This window comes from Danio rerio, chromosome 17 (genome assembly GCF_052040795.2).
Source record: "Danio rerio strain M-AB ecotype USA chromosome 17, GRCz13ab, whole genome shotgun sequence".
In the NCBI taxonomy this organism is placed as follows: domain Eukaryota; kingdom Metazoa; phylum Chordata; class Actinopteri; order Cypriniformes; family Danionidae; genus Danio; species Danio rerio.
In genome coordinates, this window is record NC_141037.1 from 45,266,071 (window position 1) to 45,281,844 (window position 15,774).

A 15,774-nucleotide genomic window follows, 5' to 3' on the forward strand; every position below is an offset into this window, starting at 1 on the left:
GGTAGGTGTTTGCATGTAGTTGCAAATGGCTTATAGCAGATTTTGGACTTTATCATGACTATTGATTTATTTGTTCAGGCTGGGTGGCACTCTGCGAGGGGAGCTCCGTCGGGTGCTCCGCATCCGTGTGCGGCTACAGTGCTGTCCTGTTTCACGTGTTTTTTTTTCTGTTTTCTTAGATTTTGTCTTTTTGTTTTCTTAATTGTTTATCTTTTTGAGTTGTTCTGTTTTTGGTTTACACAAGGACTATTTAACTTTATTTTTTTGTTGGTACATTTATTTATCTTCGTTTGTTTGGGTTTTCATTTTCTTTATTGGATAAATCTATATAGTGCGGCTGGATTTATTTGTTTATTTTTATTATTTTGACATTCATCCAGCATGTTTTGATTTTTCCTTACATTTTTGTGTAAATCTTTACTGTTGTATTTTCATTGTTTCATTTATTTTCTCTTTAATTAATTTGGTTTAAGATTTAATTGTTTCCTCCCTTTTAAGGTGGAATTTAGTTGCTCTTTCTTTGTTTCCATTTATCAACTTCATTACATTTGTATTTTGTTTATTTAATCATTTACTTGTGTAAACTGATTTATTCTTTTGTTTAATTGCAGGGCAGTGGTACGACTTTTCGGCTGGTGACAGAGCCAGAGCTCCCTGGGGTGGGAGGCTAATTTTATTGAACATTTTAGAATTTCTCACAGTGTGTAGTGATCACTGTGTGCTGGTTTGTGCGTGTGGGTGCTCTTATTTTTACACAGTGGATTGTAGTGGTTTTCACTTGCCTGAAGTATAGCCTGGCCACTTTCCCTAACGCTGGCGAGCTCTGGCCCTGGGGCACCTTCATAAAATTTACAAACTGTCATTGTCAATGTCAACATATTGGTTTTAATGCTGTTTTTATTTAAGATTTGAAAATAAAGAAATCCTATTTTTGTACCGTGCCAATGTCTCTGACTGCAATTTGGTGGAACGAACTTGTGCGTGCCTTTTATATGGGTGGTGCGTGTATTTAAATTCTTTGGGTGAAATTCCCAAGGTGGCGTAGTCGGGTAAATCATTAATATTGTCAGATTGGAGGTCCTAGCTCCATCCGCCCACCTGCCCCCCCCGCCACATCTTGGCGTAGTCGGCAGGATCCACCATAATTTAGCGTCAGAGACATTGGTGTTTTTTTTTCTTTTCTTTCAGTTTTTTTTCAGCTTCTTTTTGGGAAACAGGACGGCAGTTTGTGGTCTTTTGTAGCCTCGTTTAGTGGTTCCCTCCTTCCTGGGTAAGTGTATTTTCCTCTCCTTATAATAATGGATGAAGAACTACAAGAATTGCGAGATTTGGTTGTTCAATTAAGAGCTGATAACGCGCGGCTGCAACAGGCTCAGGCACCGGTTGGGTTGCCTGTCCCTGATGCTGCCCTCCCTAGCACCTCTGCGGTTCCGCCTGTTACGCCTGCTGCCATCTGGCGTTACACCAGAGCGGTTTGTTTTTGTGCCACGAGATCGGCGGTGCCCGAAGTTTAATGGTAAATCGGGTTTGACTATTGACGAATGGGTTGAGGAGGCACAGGCATGCATGAGGTTGCGCTATATGTCAGTAGCTGATAAAGCTTTCTTTTTAATTGATCATTTAGAAGGAGAGGCCAGAGAGGAGATCAGATATCGTTCTGATTTAGAACGTGGGGACCCCAACCAAATTATTCAGGCATTGCGTGACGTCTATGGTTGCTCTCAGTCATATGTAGCCTTGCAAGAAGCCTTCTTCTCAAGGAAGCAACTCGAGGGTGAGACTCTTTTAGAGTTTTCTCTTGCACTCATGGGCTTATTAGAAAGGGTTAAAAATAGAGCGCCACACGTTTTCCCCAATGCAGAAATTTTGTTGCGTGACCAATTTGTGGAGCATGTCACAGATAGTGCCCTGAGACGCGAGTTGAAACAGATGGTTCGTCGCCAGCCTACTGCCACCTTATTAGAGGTCCGTAGTGAGGCAATTAGATGGGAACAAGAGGGGATGCCCGGGGGAGCAAGGGGACGTAGTCAGTCGGTCCCGTTAACTTATGGTATCCAATATGGGGTACGCAGTGAAACACCTTTGGGGGTAGTTAGATCATCACAACAGTCAGAGTTGGGTGAACTAAGGGAAATGCTGCGGCAACAACAACAGCAGTTAAACCAGTTAACTCAAACATTTGCACGATTTCAAACGTCACATGCTCAGAGTAATTCCTCTCGATCAGGTCCAATTGTTTGTAGGCGGTGTCAACAGCCAGGTCACTTTGCCCGTGATTGTAGGGGGCAAAGGAGTTTCCCACGCCCTCCTCAGGCTGCATCTGGTTTTGTTACAGCTGAGAATAGACGACAGCGCTCGCCCCAACCGTCGGGAAACTAGCCCCCACCAGGCTGCGGAGTCACAGCCTGGGTGGGGAAGGTATTGACTCAAGTAAGATTCTTGCACACCACTCAGTTTCTAAATTGATTTCTCCTTGCCCACATGTGACCGCTCTCATAGGGGGTGTTGCAGTGCCCTGTTTGGTTGACACCGGCTCGATGGTGTCAACAATTACAGAGGGTTGTTTTCGGCAACATTTTGAGCCATGGGGCCTGGACCGCCTTCAAAGTTGTCAGTGGTTGCAGTTACGAGCAGCTAATGGGCTCACTATTCCATATGTGGGCTACTTTGAGTTAGATGTAAAACTTTGTGGCAAGTTGGTTACTGGGTGCGGCCTTCTGGTGGTTCGGGACCCTCCAGATGGTATGAGTCTGGAAGTTCCTGGGGTAATGGGGATGAACATCCTCTCCCGGTGCTACCAGGAACTGTTTGGACAGCATGGTAATGCTCTGTTTAACCTACCTGTACTAACACAATTGCCTAGTGTGTCGAGCGCCTTACAGTACTGTCATCAAGTAAGTGCTAGGAAACCTTCTGATCATGTGGGGTGCGTGCGGGTTCGTGGGCGTAGAGTGTGTCGCATCCCGGGTGGCACAATGAAGTTAGTGGCTGCAACCTGTTCGGCCCACTATTTTGGCCATGTCGTTTTGTTTGAGCCCCCAGAGTCTGGTCTTCCTGCTGGACTTTTGGCATCACCAGCTTTGGTAAGCGTAAATCGGGGAACAGTCTATGTACCAATAGTAAATGTTGGTGCAGTGGAGGTAGTGCTTCGTCCTGCAACAATGATGGGTAATTTGAAAGAGGTCTATATAGTTAGTCTGCCAGCTGGGGTTAGTGAAGAAAAACCAGTGGCTGCTATGATTCAATCTCATAGTGTGGTTGGGAGTCCTTCTTTTTTTCAACAGATTGAGTCACTTGATCTATCTGTTCTGTCTCCACCTGAGCAGGGTCAGGTTCGGGCTCTTCTGCAGAAGTACCAAGCTGTGTTTTCGGATCATGAGAGTGATCTGGGTTGTACCAGTCTTATCTCCCATGACATACCGCTGTTGGATGATGCTCCAGTGCGCCAACGCTATCGGCGAATACCACCATCTGAGTATGAGGTAGTAAAAACCCATATTAATCAGTTGTTAGAGGCTGGAATAGTTAGGGAGAGTTGCAGTCCTTATGCGTCCCCGATAGTCTTGGTAAAGAAGAAGGACGGTGGCCTGCGCATGTGTGTAGACTACCGTCATTTGAATGCCAAGACTAGGAGGGATGCATTCCCTCTGCCTCGCATTGAGGAGTCCTTGGACTCCTTATCTGGTGCTCGCTGGTTCTCTACGTTGGATTTGGCCAGCGGGTATTTGCAAGTTCCAGTTTCTGAGCAGGATAAGCCGAAAACTGCGTTCTGTACACCGTTTGGATTGTTTGAATGGAACCGTATGCCCTTTGGCCTTTGTAATGCTCCAAGTACATTCCAAAGGTTGATGGAGCGGTTATTCGGGGACCAGCGGTGTCAGTCCCTGCTTTTGTATCTTGATGATGTTGTGGTGTTTTCTTCCTCCATAGACCAACATTTGGAGAGGCTGGAGATGGTACTAGGTCGTCTAGAGAAGGAAGGGCTCAAGGCCAAGCTGGAGAAATGTGCTTTCTTCCGGCGTGAAGTAAAGTACTTGGGTCACGTTATATCTGCTCAGGGGGTAGCAACTGATCCAGGTAAAATAGAGGCGGTCACGCATTGGCGCTGCCCGGGGACCGTGTCCGAGCTACGAACATTTCTTGGCTTTGCGAGCTATTATAGGCGTTTTGTGGAAGGGTTTGCTAAGCTGGCCGCCCCCCTCCACCGATTAGTGGCAGAAGTTGGAGGGAGTAAGTCAGGTAAGCATAGAAAACAGAGTTTGACTCATGTATGGACCGAGCAGTGTCAGATGGCTTTTGAGGCCCTAAAGAGGAAGTTAACATCCGCCCCAATATTAGCTTATGCAGACTTCTCAAAGCCTTTCATCCTGGAGGTAGATGCCAGTTATGGAGGTTTGGGGGCAGTTTTGTCCCAAGACTTCGAAGGGAAGGTTCGACCCATCGCCTATGCCAGTCGTGGTCTCAGGCCCTCAGAGCGAAATATGACTAATTATAGCTCAATGAAACTAGAGTTTCTCGCCCTTAAATGGGCTATGGTTGAAAAGTTTCGTGAGTATCTTTTGGGGCACAAGTGTATTGTGTTTACAGACAATAATCCTCTGAGTCACTTGGCTACAGCAAAACTTGGAGCCACAGAGCAACGTTGGGCCGCTGAGTTAGCCGCATTCGATTTTGAGGTCAAGTACAGGGCAGGAAAGAGTAATGGAAATGCTGACCCGCTCTCCCGCCAGAATTTGGTTGACAAGAGTGTAGTTGGGGAGTTAGCAGTTAGCTCTAAGATTCCCGAAGCCTTGCAGCAGGCCATTAGTAAGGGCTGTCCGGTCCAAGCAGATATGCGGACTATAAGCACATTGCCGGGCTACTCTGTCCCTGACCTTCGCTGTATGCAAGAGGCTGATCCTGTTATTGGACCAGTAATAAGGTTCTGGGAGCAGGGCCAACGTCCAGGATTAGAGGAGCGGAAACTTCTAACCAAACCGGTCTTGACCCTACTCCAGCAGTGGAATAGGTTTGAGGAGAGGGAAGGAGTTTTGTACCGCAAGATATTCCGTCCTGATGGAGGGGAAGTATGTCATCAGCTTGTGTTACCTGATGTTTTGAAGGAAGAGGTCTGGATACAGCTGCACCAACAGCATGGCCATCAAGGAGTAGAACGCACCAGTGAGTTAATCCGACAGCGTTGTTATTGGCCTAATATGTTGGCTGATGTTACCCGGTGGTGCCACGAGTGTGAACGCTGTCAACTTGCCAAAGACACTGGGCCGGTGGCACTGGCATTCATGGGCCACCTGCTGGCCTCAAAGCCTAATGAAATTCTTGCAATCGACTTTACCATGCTCGAGCCTTCATATTGTGGGAAGGAGAACGTGTTAGTGATGACCGATGTGTTTAGTAAGTTCTCTATGGCAGTGTCCACTCGTGACCAAAGAGCAGAGACTGTGGCCAAGGTTCTAGTTGAGGAATGGTTTTACAAGTATGGGGTTCCTGTACGTATCCATTCAGATCAGGGCCGCAACTTTGAATCCACTCTTATACGGCAGCTTTGTGAGCTGTACCAGGTAAAGAAATCCCGTACCACCCCATACCATCCAGCTGGCAATGGGCAATGTGAGAGATTCAATCGCACATTACATAACTTGTTGCGAACCTTGCCAGACTCTAGAAAAAGGGACTGGGTGTCTTGTCTGTCACAGGTGATATTTTGCTATAACACCACCCCTAACCAAGTGACAGGAGAGTCTCCACATTACCTCATGTTCGGTCAAGAGCCCCGGCTGCCAGTAGATTTCTTGCTGGGCCAGGTACCAGAACCCACTGTAGGTAGTGTACATCACTGGGTCTTGGAACATCGTAGGCGGTTGCAGGTTGCCTTTGAGGGAGCACAGGGACGATTGAAGGCTGCAGCAGCCAGGCGGAAAAACCTGCATGACCAGCATGTTCGAGATCAACCCCTGGTGGAAGGTCAGTTAGTTTATCTAAGGGACCACGCAGTAAGGGGACGCCACAAGATTAAAGACTTGTGGAGTTCTGTTGTCTATCGGGTCGTCCACTCCGCTGAGGAAGGAGGGGCGGTATATGCCATTGCACCAGTTACAAGCCCAGGTAAGATGAGGCGAGTACATCGGTCACAGTTGAAGGCCTGTGTTCCGAGAGGAAAGGTCTGTAGTGACCAGCCGAAAGGTGTTGTGGAGATTCAAGAGGACCCTCAGGAGGATGCTCAGGAGTTGGATTTAGAGGCTGTCGATTTGGCGGTGATGGTGCCAGTGGTCCCTCAGGCCACTCAAGGGGTGGGACCTCGAGATGGCTCGCACCCGATGCAGTCTAGGGTTCAGGAAGATTTGCCCGGGGACCTCTCTCCTGTAAGGGCCATTGTGGTTGAACCACAAGGACCAGGGGTAGAACCTGTAGCAAGGGAAAGGGAAGTACTTACCGAGCCTCCTAACGACAGTGTGGTCCCTCCTCGTCGTTCAGCCCGAGTTGGGGCAGGACAGCATACGAACTTGCATCATCTTCCCCGAGGTGTAGGAGAGGTGAGAAGCGGACCTATGAATCATGAAGTTGTGTCTAATAACATTTTTTCAGCTTTGCTAAGCTGGCCGCCCCCCTCCACCGATTAGTGGCAGAAGTTGGAGGGAGTAAGTCAGGTAAGCATAGAAAACAGAGTTTGACTCATGTATGGACCGAGCAGTGTCAGATGGCTTTTGAGGCCCTAAAGAGGAAGTTAACATCCGCCCCAATATTAGCTTATGCAGACTTCTCAAAGCCTTTCATCCTGGAGGTAGATGCCAGTTATGGAGGTTTGGGGGCAGTTTTGTCCCAAGACTTCGAAGGGAAGGTTCGACCCATCGCCTATGCCAGTCGTGGTCTCAGGCCCTCAGAGCGAAATATGACTAATTATAGCTCAATGAAACTAGAGTTTCTCGCCCTTAAATGGGCTATGGTTGAAAAGTTTCGTGAGTATCTTTTGGGGCACAAGTGTATTGTGTTTACAGACAATAATCCTCTGAGTCACTTGGCTACAGCAAAACTTGGAGCCACAGAGCAACGTTGGGCCGCTGAGTTAGCCGCATTCGATTTTGAGGTCAAGTACAGGGCAGGAAAGAGTAATGGAAATGCTGACCCGCTCTCCCGCCAGAATTTGGTTGACAAGAGTGTAGTTGGGGAGTTAGCAGTTAGCTCTAAGATTCCCGAAGCCTTGCAGCAGGCCATTAGTAAGGGCTGTCCGGTCCAAGCAGATATGCGGACTATAAGCACATTGCCGGGCTACTCTGTCCCTGACCTTCGCTGTATGCAAGAGGCTGATCCTGTTATTGGACCAGTAATAAGGTTCTGGGAGCAGGGCCAACGTCCAGGATTAGAGGAGCGGAAACTTCTAACCAAACCGGTCTTGACCCTACTCCAGCAGTGGAATAGGTTTGAGGAGAGGGAAGGAGTTTTGTACCGCAAGATATTCCGTCCTGATGGAGGGGAAGTATGTCATCAGCTTGTGTTACCTGATGTTTTGAAGGAAGAGGTCTGGATACAGCTGCACCAACAGCATGGCCATCAAGGAGTAGAACGCACCAGTGAGTTAATCCGACAGCGTTGTTATTGGCCTAATATGTTGGCTGATGTTACCCGGTGGTGCCACGAGTGTGAACGCTGTCAACTTGCCAAAGACACTGGGCCGGTGGCACGGGCATTCATGGGCCACCTGCTGGCCTCAAAGCCTAATGAAATTCTTGCAATCGACTTTACCATGCTCGAGCCTTCATATTGTGGGAAGGAGAACGTGTTAGTGATGACCGATGTGTTTAGTAAGTTCTCTATGGCAGTGTCCACTCGTGACCAAAGAGCAGAGACTGTGGCCAAGGTTCTAGTTGAGGAATGGTTTTACAAGTATGGGGTTCCTGTACGTATCCATTCAGATCAGGGCCGCAACTTTGAATCCACTCTTATACGGCAGCTTTGTGAGCTGTACCAGGTAAAGAAATCCCGTACCACCCCATACCATCCAGCTGGCAATGGGCAATGTGAGAGATTCAATCGCACATTACATAACTTGTTGCGAACCTTGCCAGACTCTAGAAAAAGGGACTGGGTGTCTTGTCTGTCACAGGTGATATTTTGCTATAACACCACCCCTAACCAAGTGACAGGAGAGTCTCCACATTACCTCATGTTCGGTCAAGAGCCCCGGCTGCCAGTAGATTTCTTGCTGGGCCAGGTACCAGAACCCACTGTAGGTAGTGTACATCACTGGGTCTTGGAACATCGTAGGCGGTTGCAGGTTGCCTTTGAGGGAGCACAGGGACGATTGAAGGCTGCAGCAGCCAGGCGGAAAAACCTGCATGACCAGCATGTTCGAGATCAACCCCTGGTGGAAGGTCAGTTAGTTTATCTAAGGGACCACGCAGTAAGGGGACGCCACAAGATTAAAGACTTGTGGAGTTCTGTTGTCTATCGGGTCGTCCACTCCGCTGAGGAAGGAGGGGCGGTATATGCCATTGCACCAGTTACAAGCCCAGGTAAGATGAGGCGAGTACATCGGTCACAGTTGAAGGCCTGTGTTCCGAGAGGAAAGGTCTGTAGTGACCAGCCGAAAGGTGTTGTGGAGATTCAAGAGGACCCTCAGGAGGATGCTCAGGAGTTGGATTTAGAGGCTGTCGATTTGGCGGTGATGGTGCCAGTGGTCCCTCAGGCCACTCAAGGGGTGGGACCTCGAGATGGCTCGCACCCGATGCAGTCTAGGGTTCAGGAAGATTTGCCCGGGGACCTCTCTCCTGTAAGGGCCATTGTGGTTGAACCACAAGGACCAGGGGTAGAACCTGTAGCAAGGGAAAGGGAAGTACTTACCGAGCCTCCTAACGACAGTGTGGTCCCTCCTCGTCGTTCAGCCCGAGTTGGGGCAGGACAGCATACGAACTTGCATCATCTTCCCCGAGGTGTAGGAGAGGTGAGAAGCGGACCTATGAATCATGAAGTTGTGTCTAATAACATTTCGGTGTTGTTTAGGCCTTGGAGTTAGTATGGTGGGCTAGTGTTTAATTTGCTGATTTCTGGTCCATCGTCGGGGCGCCGATGCAAAAGGTGGGGGTAGATTGTGGCAGGAGAGGTAATTAGTTGCCAAGTGTCATTAATTTACGGGTCCTTTTCTCTGCCCTATCACAATACGGCATACGGGCTATAAAAAGAGGGAAGCATTTGCTACCTGGGATGCGTCACTTGATTAGTTGCGGCGCCGTGAGCGCGCGTCGTCACTTCCCACACCTGTTGAGGGCGGTGAGGGGTTTTGATCGGGCTGGAAGTTGCTTCGCCTGAATTGTTTGGCTGCAATCGCCAACGCTAGAACGCGTGTAAGGACTGGAAAAGGTAAGCAAGCGTCTGTCTCATGTTTTGGTTGTCGCGATCGTTTTGGAAACGCTGTGTCCGCTTTTCTCAGCTGCGAGAACCAGATGCGGGTGCGCGACTGTTTGTTGGCTGTGCCGGCTGTTGACTGAAATGTACGTGCTATCTGCCTCTTAAGTGACTGATTGAACCCCGATTCCCTTCGGTGAGCAGTAGGTAGGTGTTTGCATGTAGTTGCAAATGGCTTATAGCAGATTTTGGACTTTATCATGACTATTGATTTATTTGCTCAGGCTGGGTGGCACTCTGCGAGGGGAGCTCCGTCGGGCGCTCCGCATCCGTGTGCGGCTACAGTGCTGTCCTGTTTCCCGTGTTTTCTTAGATTTTGTCTTTTTGTTTTCTTAATTGTTTATCTTTTTGAGTTGTTCTGTTTTTGGTTTACACAAGGACTATTTAACTTTATTTTTTTGTTGGTACATTTATTTATCTTCGTTTGTTTGGGTTTTCATTTTCTTTATTGGATAAATCTATATAGTGCGGCTGGATTTATTTGTTTATTTTTATTATTTTGACATTCATCCAGCATGTTTTGATTTTTCCTTACATTTTTGTGTAAATCTTTACTGTTGTATTTTCATTGTTTCATTTATTTTCTCTTTAATTAATTTGGTTTAAGATTTAATTGTTTCCTCCCTTTTAAGGTGGAATTTAGTTGCTCTTTCTTTGTTTCCATTTATCAACTTCATTACATTTGTATTTTGTTTATTTAATCATTTACTTGTGTAAACTGATTTATTCTTTTGTTTAATTGCAGGGCAGTGGTCCGACTTTTCGGCTGGTGACAGAGCCAGAGCTCCCTGGGGTGGGAGGCTAATTTTATTGAACATTTTAGAATTTCTCACAGTGTGTAGTGATCACTGTGTGCTGGTTTGTGCGTGTGGGTGCTCTTATTTTTACACAGTGGATTGTAGTGGTTTTCACTTGCCTGAAGTATAGCCTGGCCACTTTCCCTAACGCTGGCGAGCTCTGGCCCTGGGGCACCTTCATAAAATTTACAAACTGTCATTGTCAATGTCAACATATTGGTTTTAATGCTGTTTTTATTTGAGATTTGAAAATAAAGAAATCCTATTTTTGTACCGTGCCAATGTCTCTGACTGCAATTTGGTGGAACAAACTTGTGCGTGCCTTTTATATGGGTGGTGCGTGTATTTAAATTCTTTGGGTGAAATTCCCAAGGTGGCGTAGTCGGGTAAATCATTAATATTGTCAGATTGGAGGTCTAGCTCCATCCGCCCACCTGCCCCCCCCCGCCACACTCAGTTGAGATTCCCTTGTCTCGGAAAGGATCTGTCCAGTCAGCCAAACAGTTGCTTAAGCTGAACGGTACTGTCCTTTCTGTGATGGGTCTAAAAATTAGCTGAGTCAGTGTGCCTCATTTGCTCAGCTCATCCCTAATCAAGTTAAAACCTGCATTTGGAGTAACAATCGCTGTTGGCATTGAGCCAAATCTCATTATGCTACCAATTGTGATCTATAAAAGCCCTGCAGTCTTTGCTGTGGTATGCATCTTCTCCTTCTTTACAATATGAATGTCAATCTTGCAGAGGGTTCTACTACACTGCAACAAAGTTGGACTACAAGTTCTTTTTCAGAGGGATTTTTTCTGGATAAATGTTTTGTTAGTGAATGTATGTTTCTTAAAGTTTTACCTGTGCATATGCATTATGAAGATAGTACCTTGAATACCGTTGCCCTCCTAGATAATGTATCAGAACTGACAATAATGTGTTCTGCAGCAGTTGAAGCCAAGAACATGCAGGGTATTGCTGAAGACCTTCCGTTATGGTCAGTTCAAGATAACATCTAGGTCATTCATGATTATAACTTATCCTTTTGGGTTTCTCCCTTCTGTCAATCACAGATCAGTTATCTAATCAGCAATGCCTTTACTGCAAATCAAATCAACCTGTCACATCATTCTCATCCTGTGGAGCATATAAAGATGAAGTATTGCCACCTGAGATGCCTTTGCATTCCTTTAATAATGTCCAGGCCTTGTTTCTTGTTGGCTTAGACCAGCCTCAACTTATATCCCCTAAAGAGCCTTTTCGATGGGGTGGCCCAGGTGCACCAGTTGCTGTTCACACTCAGGATGGTCACTTCAGGATCCTGCTCCTTCTATAGATTGTCCCTCTACCCCATAGCAGTGCTTGATCACCTCTCTGGTTCCTGCCCAAAATGGTCTCCTTCATCACGTTCAAAGATTGTAGCATGTAGATAGTAGTGCCTTACGATGGCTCGAGATAACTTTTTCCAAGCAGAACTAGGAAGCCCTTCATTTTTTTGCTTAACCTAAAAACACTTACTTTGGAGATAGCAAGTATTCACATAGTCAGTCCTCTTTTGTATCATAAAAGCATTCCTGTGTTGAAGGCTCAAAAGGATTCAGTGTTGTCTTCCCTTCAGAGCTTGAAGTGGTGCCTACTGAAGGATGCTAAGAAAGCCAAAGTGTTGGTACATTCTACATCATATTGTTTGTTACAATGGGAAGTCTTGTCTTGTTTTTAATTGTTCCCATCAGTACAGAGGTCAGAGGCTTAACCAGTTCTCTTATCTGGACCTACCCGAGAAGTCCCCTTATTAGGGGTCCTCCTACATTACAGAAAGCATCCCATGGCTGCGAGTGGAGATAGTAAGGCAATGTTCCATCAGGTTTGCCTTTGGCCTTAAGATTGAAGCAAATCATTGGAGCAAAACGACAGATGAGCGGTAGGAGCGGTAACTTACTGTTGACTTAGCAGGTCAAATCTACCTCGATTTCTTTATCACTCACTCCTGTGTTACTTGGAATTCTGTGGGAGCTTGGTTTTGACCCAAATGGCGGAGTTGCTACAGAACGAGTTGATTTTGTCCATTTAGTCTACTGTGTGGTGGACAAATGTTACTACTGTCGTTCAATGGTTGAAATCTGAATTACGCCAGTACAAAGGTGGACTGACCTTTGTTTCCATTATATCCAAGTCATTGTACAACTGTCCCCTCAGAATACAGAGGATGTTCGTCAGGCTACAAATGTATGATGCTATGTATAATGCAATGATGGAATGTAAATACTATGTGAAAAACTTCCACTATGGGGGATTTAATCAGAATCCAATTATTTGAAAGAGTACAAAAACGGGCCAATGAAATGCCAATGAGCGTGCATGTCTGACATCAATAACAATTAGACTTGCTATAATGACGCAGCTCGTGCCACGCTAGATATCTTTTTCTAGCTGAAGAGACTTTCAAGCCCAACAGCTAAGGGAAAATTATGGCGAAGGAACATAGCATTTCCGTTCCCCCCTTGGTGAATGAGGATAACCTTAGTAACCAGCGTTCCCCTTTGGTAGGGGAACTTCAAAGCTATGTGGAAAACTTCCACTTTGGGGAAATCTATGGAAAACACCACAACGAAAGAACCTTACCATGTCTCTATTGAGGAGCGCGCCACGCAGCAGTACGAGCACGCCTGCATCACCAGAGGTGCAGTCTTCCAGCTTGTCCCCTGGCCCTTACTTACCTGTTTCGGTTTAGATATATTTTTCGGGGAGTCGTAAAAAAACTCCTAGTTAAATTCTAGGAATATTAGATATCACAGTGCTATGGGAAAGTGTTCAGTTTCGACAGGGAGGATGCTGCGGATGCTACCTACTGCCCAGTTAGGGAGACCTGGTGACAGATGGGGGACTACATCGTGGCTGAGTGAGCATATTGGTTTGCCAGCCGAGATCGCACATAGCAGGCACCTATACTCAGAGCGCGGGCTGTCCAGTGGGCATGCCAACAACGTAACGACCCATCATCTGACTCCTCCACTGAGTCAGATGCTGGGGACCTTAGAGGATGTGCAGGGATTGTCTAGTGAGAAACTCGACTGACAAAGTGAGAAAAGCACACGTATCTGTGTTAGAGAGTAAGGTGCAGCAAGCGTTTTACAACACCTAGCTGAATTTCCTCATGCATCAGGGTTTCCCAAAGCCCTCGAGGAAACCGGCTGCAATCACAGATTAATAACAGATAACAGACAAAGAGCTGCCCAGAGGATCTAAAGCTTTGTGTGCAATCCTCAAAATTTTGCAAAGCGCGAACAGGACACAGCAATGAAAGGGCTGGGTCTGCCTCCTCTGCAGGCAGCGCTTGCAGGCTCACTACCTGATCTTTAAACGGTGTGGTAGGAACCTTGGGCACATACCTAGGCCGGGGTCTCAGAACAATGTGAGAGTAGGTCGGCACGAATTCCAGGCACAAGTTACTGACCAAAAATGCCTTCAGGTCCCGAACCCTCTTAATTGATGCCAACGTGACCAGCAAAGCTGTCTTCAGGAACCAAATCGAGTGGGTCAAAGGGATCTCCACGTAGGCTCTTAAGCACTACTGCAAGATCCCAAGAGGGCAAGTGAGGGGGGCGGGGTGGAAAAACCAGCCTCGCACATCTAAGGGACCGGATGATGAGGTTATACCTTCCCAAGGTGCTGTTATTCACTGCGTCATGATGAGCAAAAACGACAGCCATGTAAACCTTCAGTGTGGAGGGCGACAGCCTCCGCTCCAACCTATCCTGAAGGAAAGAAATCACAATGCTGATCTAGCAAGATCGGGGGTCTTCTCGGCAAAAAGTGCACCACTCAATGAATAGACTCCACTTCAGGACATAGGCATACCTCGTAGAGCGTGCTCTAGCCTGAGTGATGGTATTCCTTGCTGCGTCTAAGGACTACACATGGAGGTTACATAGATCTGGGCGAGGGTGCCAGATGGTGCCCTTTCCCTGAAAGAGGAGGTCCTCTCAAAGGGGTCTGCTAGGGAGGGGCCGTTGCGAGGAGGGAGAGTTCTGATATCTGGGTTCTGTTAGGCCAGAGAGGCACAACTTACAAGACCTGCTCCTCGTCCCCCCTGACCTTGCACAGTAACTGCGCGAGCAGGCTCACTGGGGGAAATGCATATTTGCACATGCCCCGAGGCCAGCTGTGGGCCAGTGCATCCCTGTCGAGGGAGCCCTGTAAAAAGCAGTTCAGCAGTTCAGATCGAGAAACACTGCCAACAGCTCTAGGCAATTGATATGCCAATGCAGCTTTGATTCCCTTCAAAAGGTCTGCAGCAGCATGCCCGTAACACACGGCCCCCCAGCCCATACTGGAAGCATCTGTATAGACAATGACATGCCTGGACGCCTGTCCTAGGGGCACTCCAGCCCGTAGGAATGAGGAGTCCATCCAGGGGGTAAGGGCCTGGTGACACAGCACAGTGACACCAGGAGGCCATTAATCTCCACTCACAAGACAGAGGTGGACGCCAGACTGACCTTGATAAAATACACACCTGTCAACTTGGGAGGCTATTATGTGAATTGAATTGCCTAGTCAAGTCTGATTCAGCAGATGAGCCAATGCGACGGGCTGGCTCGCGCTAACCAGGCAGGCAGAGCCCTTGCAAGTGGCTTCATCCGCACGATCACTAAAGTACAAGCAGTGGGGCAGCATGGAGTTGCTGGGCTCAACAGGGGAGCGCTGGGGTCCCACAGGAGAGCAGGAGGCAAGAGATTCACTCTCACCTCGCACCCATACTCTGGAGGTGGGGCTGGGAGTGGAACAGAAAGGAGACTATTCTCTCGTGCTCCTTGAGCCACTGGCGAAGTGCACCGATCTTGCGAGCTGGAAGGCATAGCATCCCAGACTGGAAGTGTTCACTCTGTCACATCCGATGAAGGGTAAAAAATGCTCTTTCTTTGGAAATTGAGTGGTGTTGAAAAAGGCCTTTGATGGTATTTGTATAGCCCGGCCCTGCGGCTGTGTAGGCTCTGGTCTCGAGAGAAGCAGATAACCTGCACACCTTGGATGGGAGATGAGATAGACCCCATCACGACGAGGTGCCATGTGGACATAAATTGACCGCAATGGCGCGCTCGATCTGGGGAATTGTCCCGTATCCCCAAGCTGCTCCACCATCGAGGATGGACTGCGTGTGCCTACTGTGCACCTTCAGGAAGAAGGAAAAGGGATGCTTAGAAGGCTTGGCCTTTTTAGTGTCCTCCATGTCCTCCATCTAGTCGATCCGAAGCAGCCCAGTCAGCTCATCCGCTTCTGGATCCGGCGGCACACTCACCACCCTGGAGGAAAAGAGCAAGTTCTGATCCCCACTGGAAAATGATAGCCCACCCTCTGATGCAATGATGGACATCTGTACCTCGGTGTTATCCGGCAAAAGGGAGACCATACGGTAGGACGAATCGCTTCTCTCGCTCGAAGCTTAGATGGAGCGTTCTGAGGAGTGGGAGGTCCGCAAGCCCGAAAGCGGCAGATTTACTCCCACTGTAACCCTCAGGTCTGCCCGAGTGCCAGCCGCGGAGCAGGGGACAACTGGGGTGGGTCGCCTTTTTTTTTTAAAAGCGAGCCACGATCT

At 47.7% G+C, this 15,774-nt stretch overlaps 1 protein-coding gene across 1 annotated transcript; it reads left to right on the top strand.

The window, feature by feature from the left end:
• The first annotated feature begins 2,508 nt into the window (after positions 1-2,508).
• On the top strand, positions 2,509-9,542 carry LOC147833163 (uncharacterized). The gene is made up of 3 exons (XM_087291273.1): positions 2,509-6,536; positions 6,593-8,965; positions 9,103-9,542. Exons 1-3 carry the CDS (start codon positions 2,538-2,540, stop codon positions 9,298-9,300), a joined length of 6,570 nt encoding a protein of 2,189 aa, XP_087147399.1. The 5' UTR covers positions 2,509-2,537; the 3' UTR covers positions 9,301-9,542.
• The last annotated feature ends 6,232 nt before the right edge of the window (positions 9,543-15,774 follow it).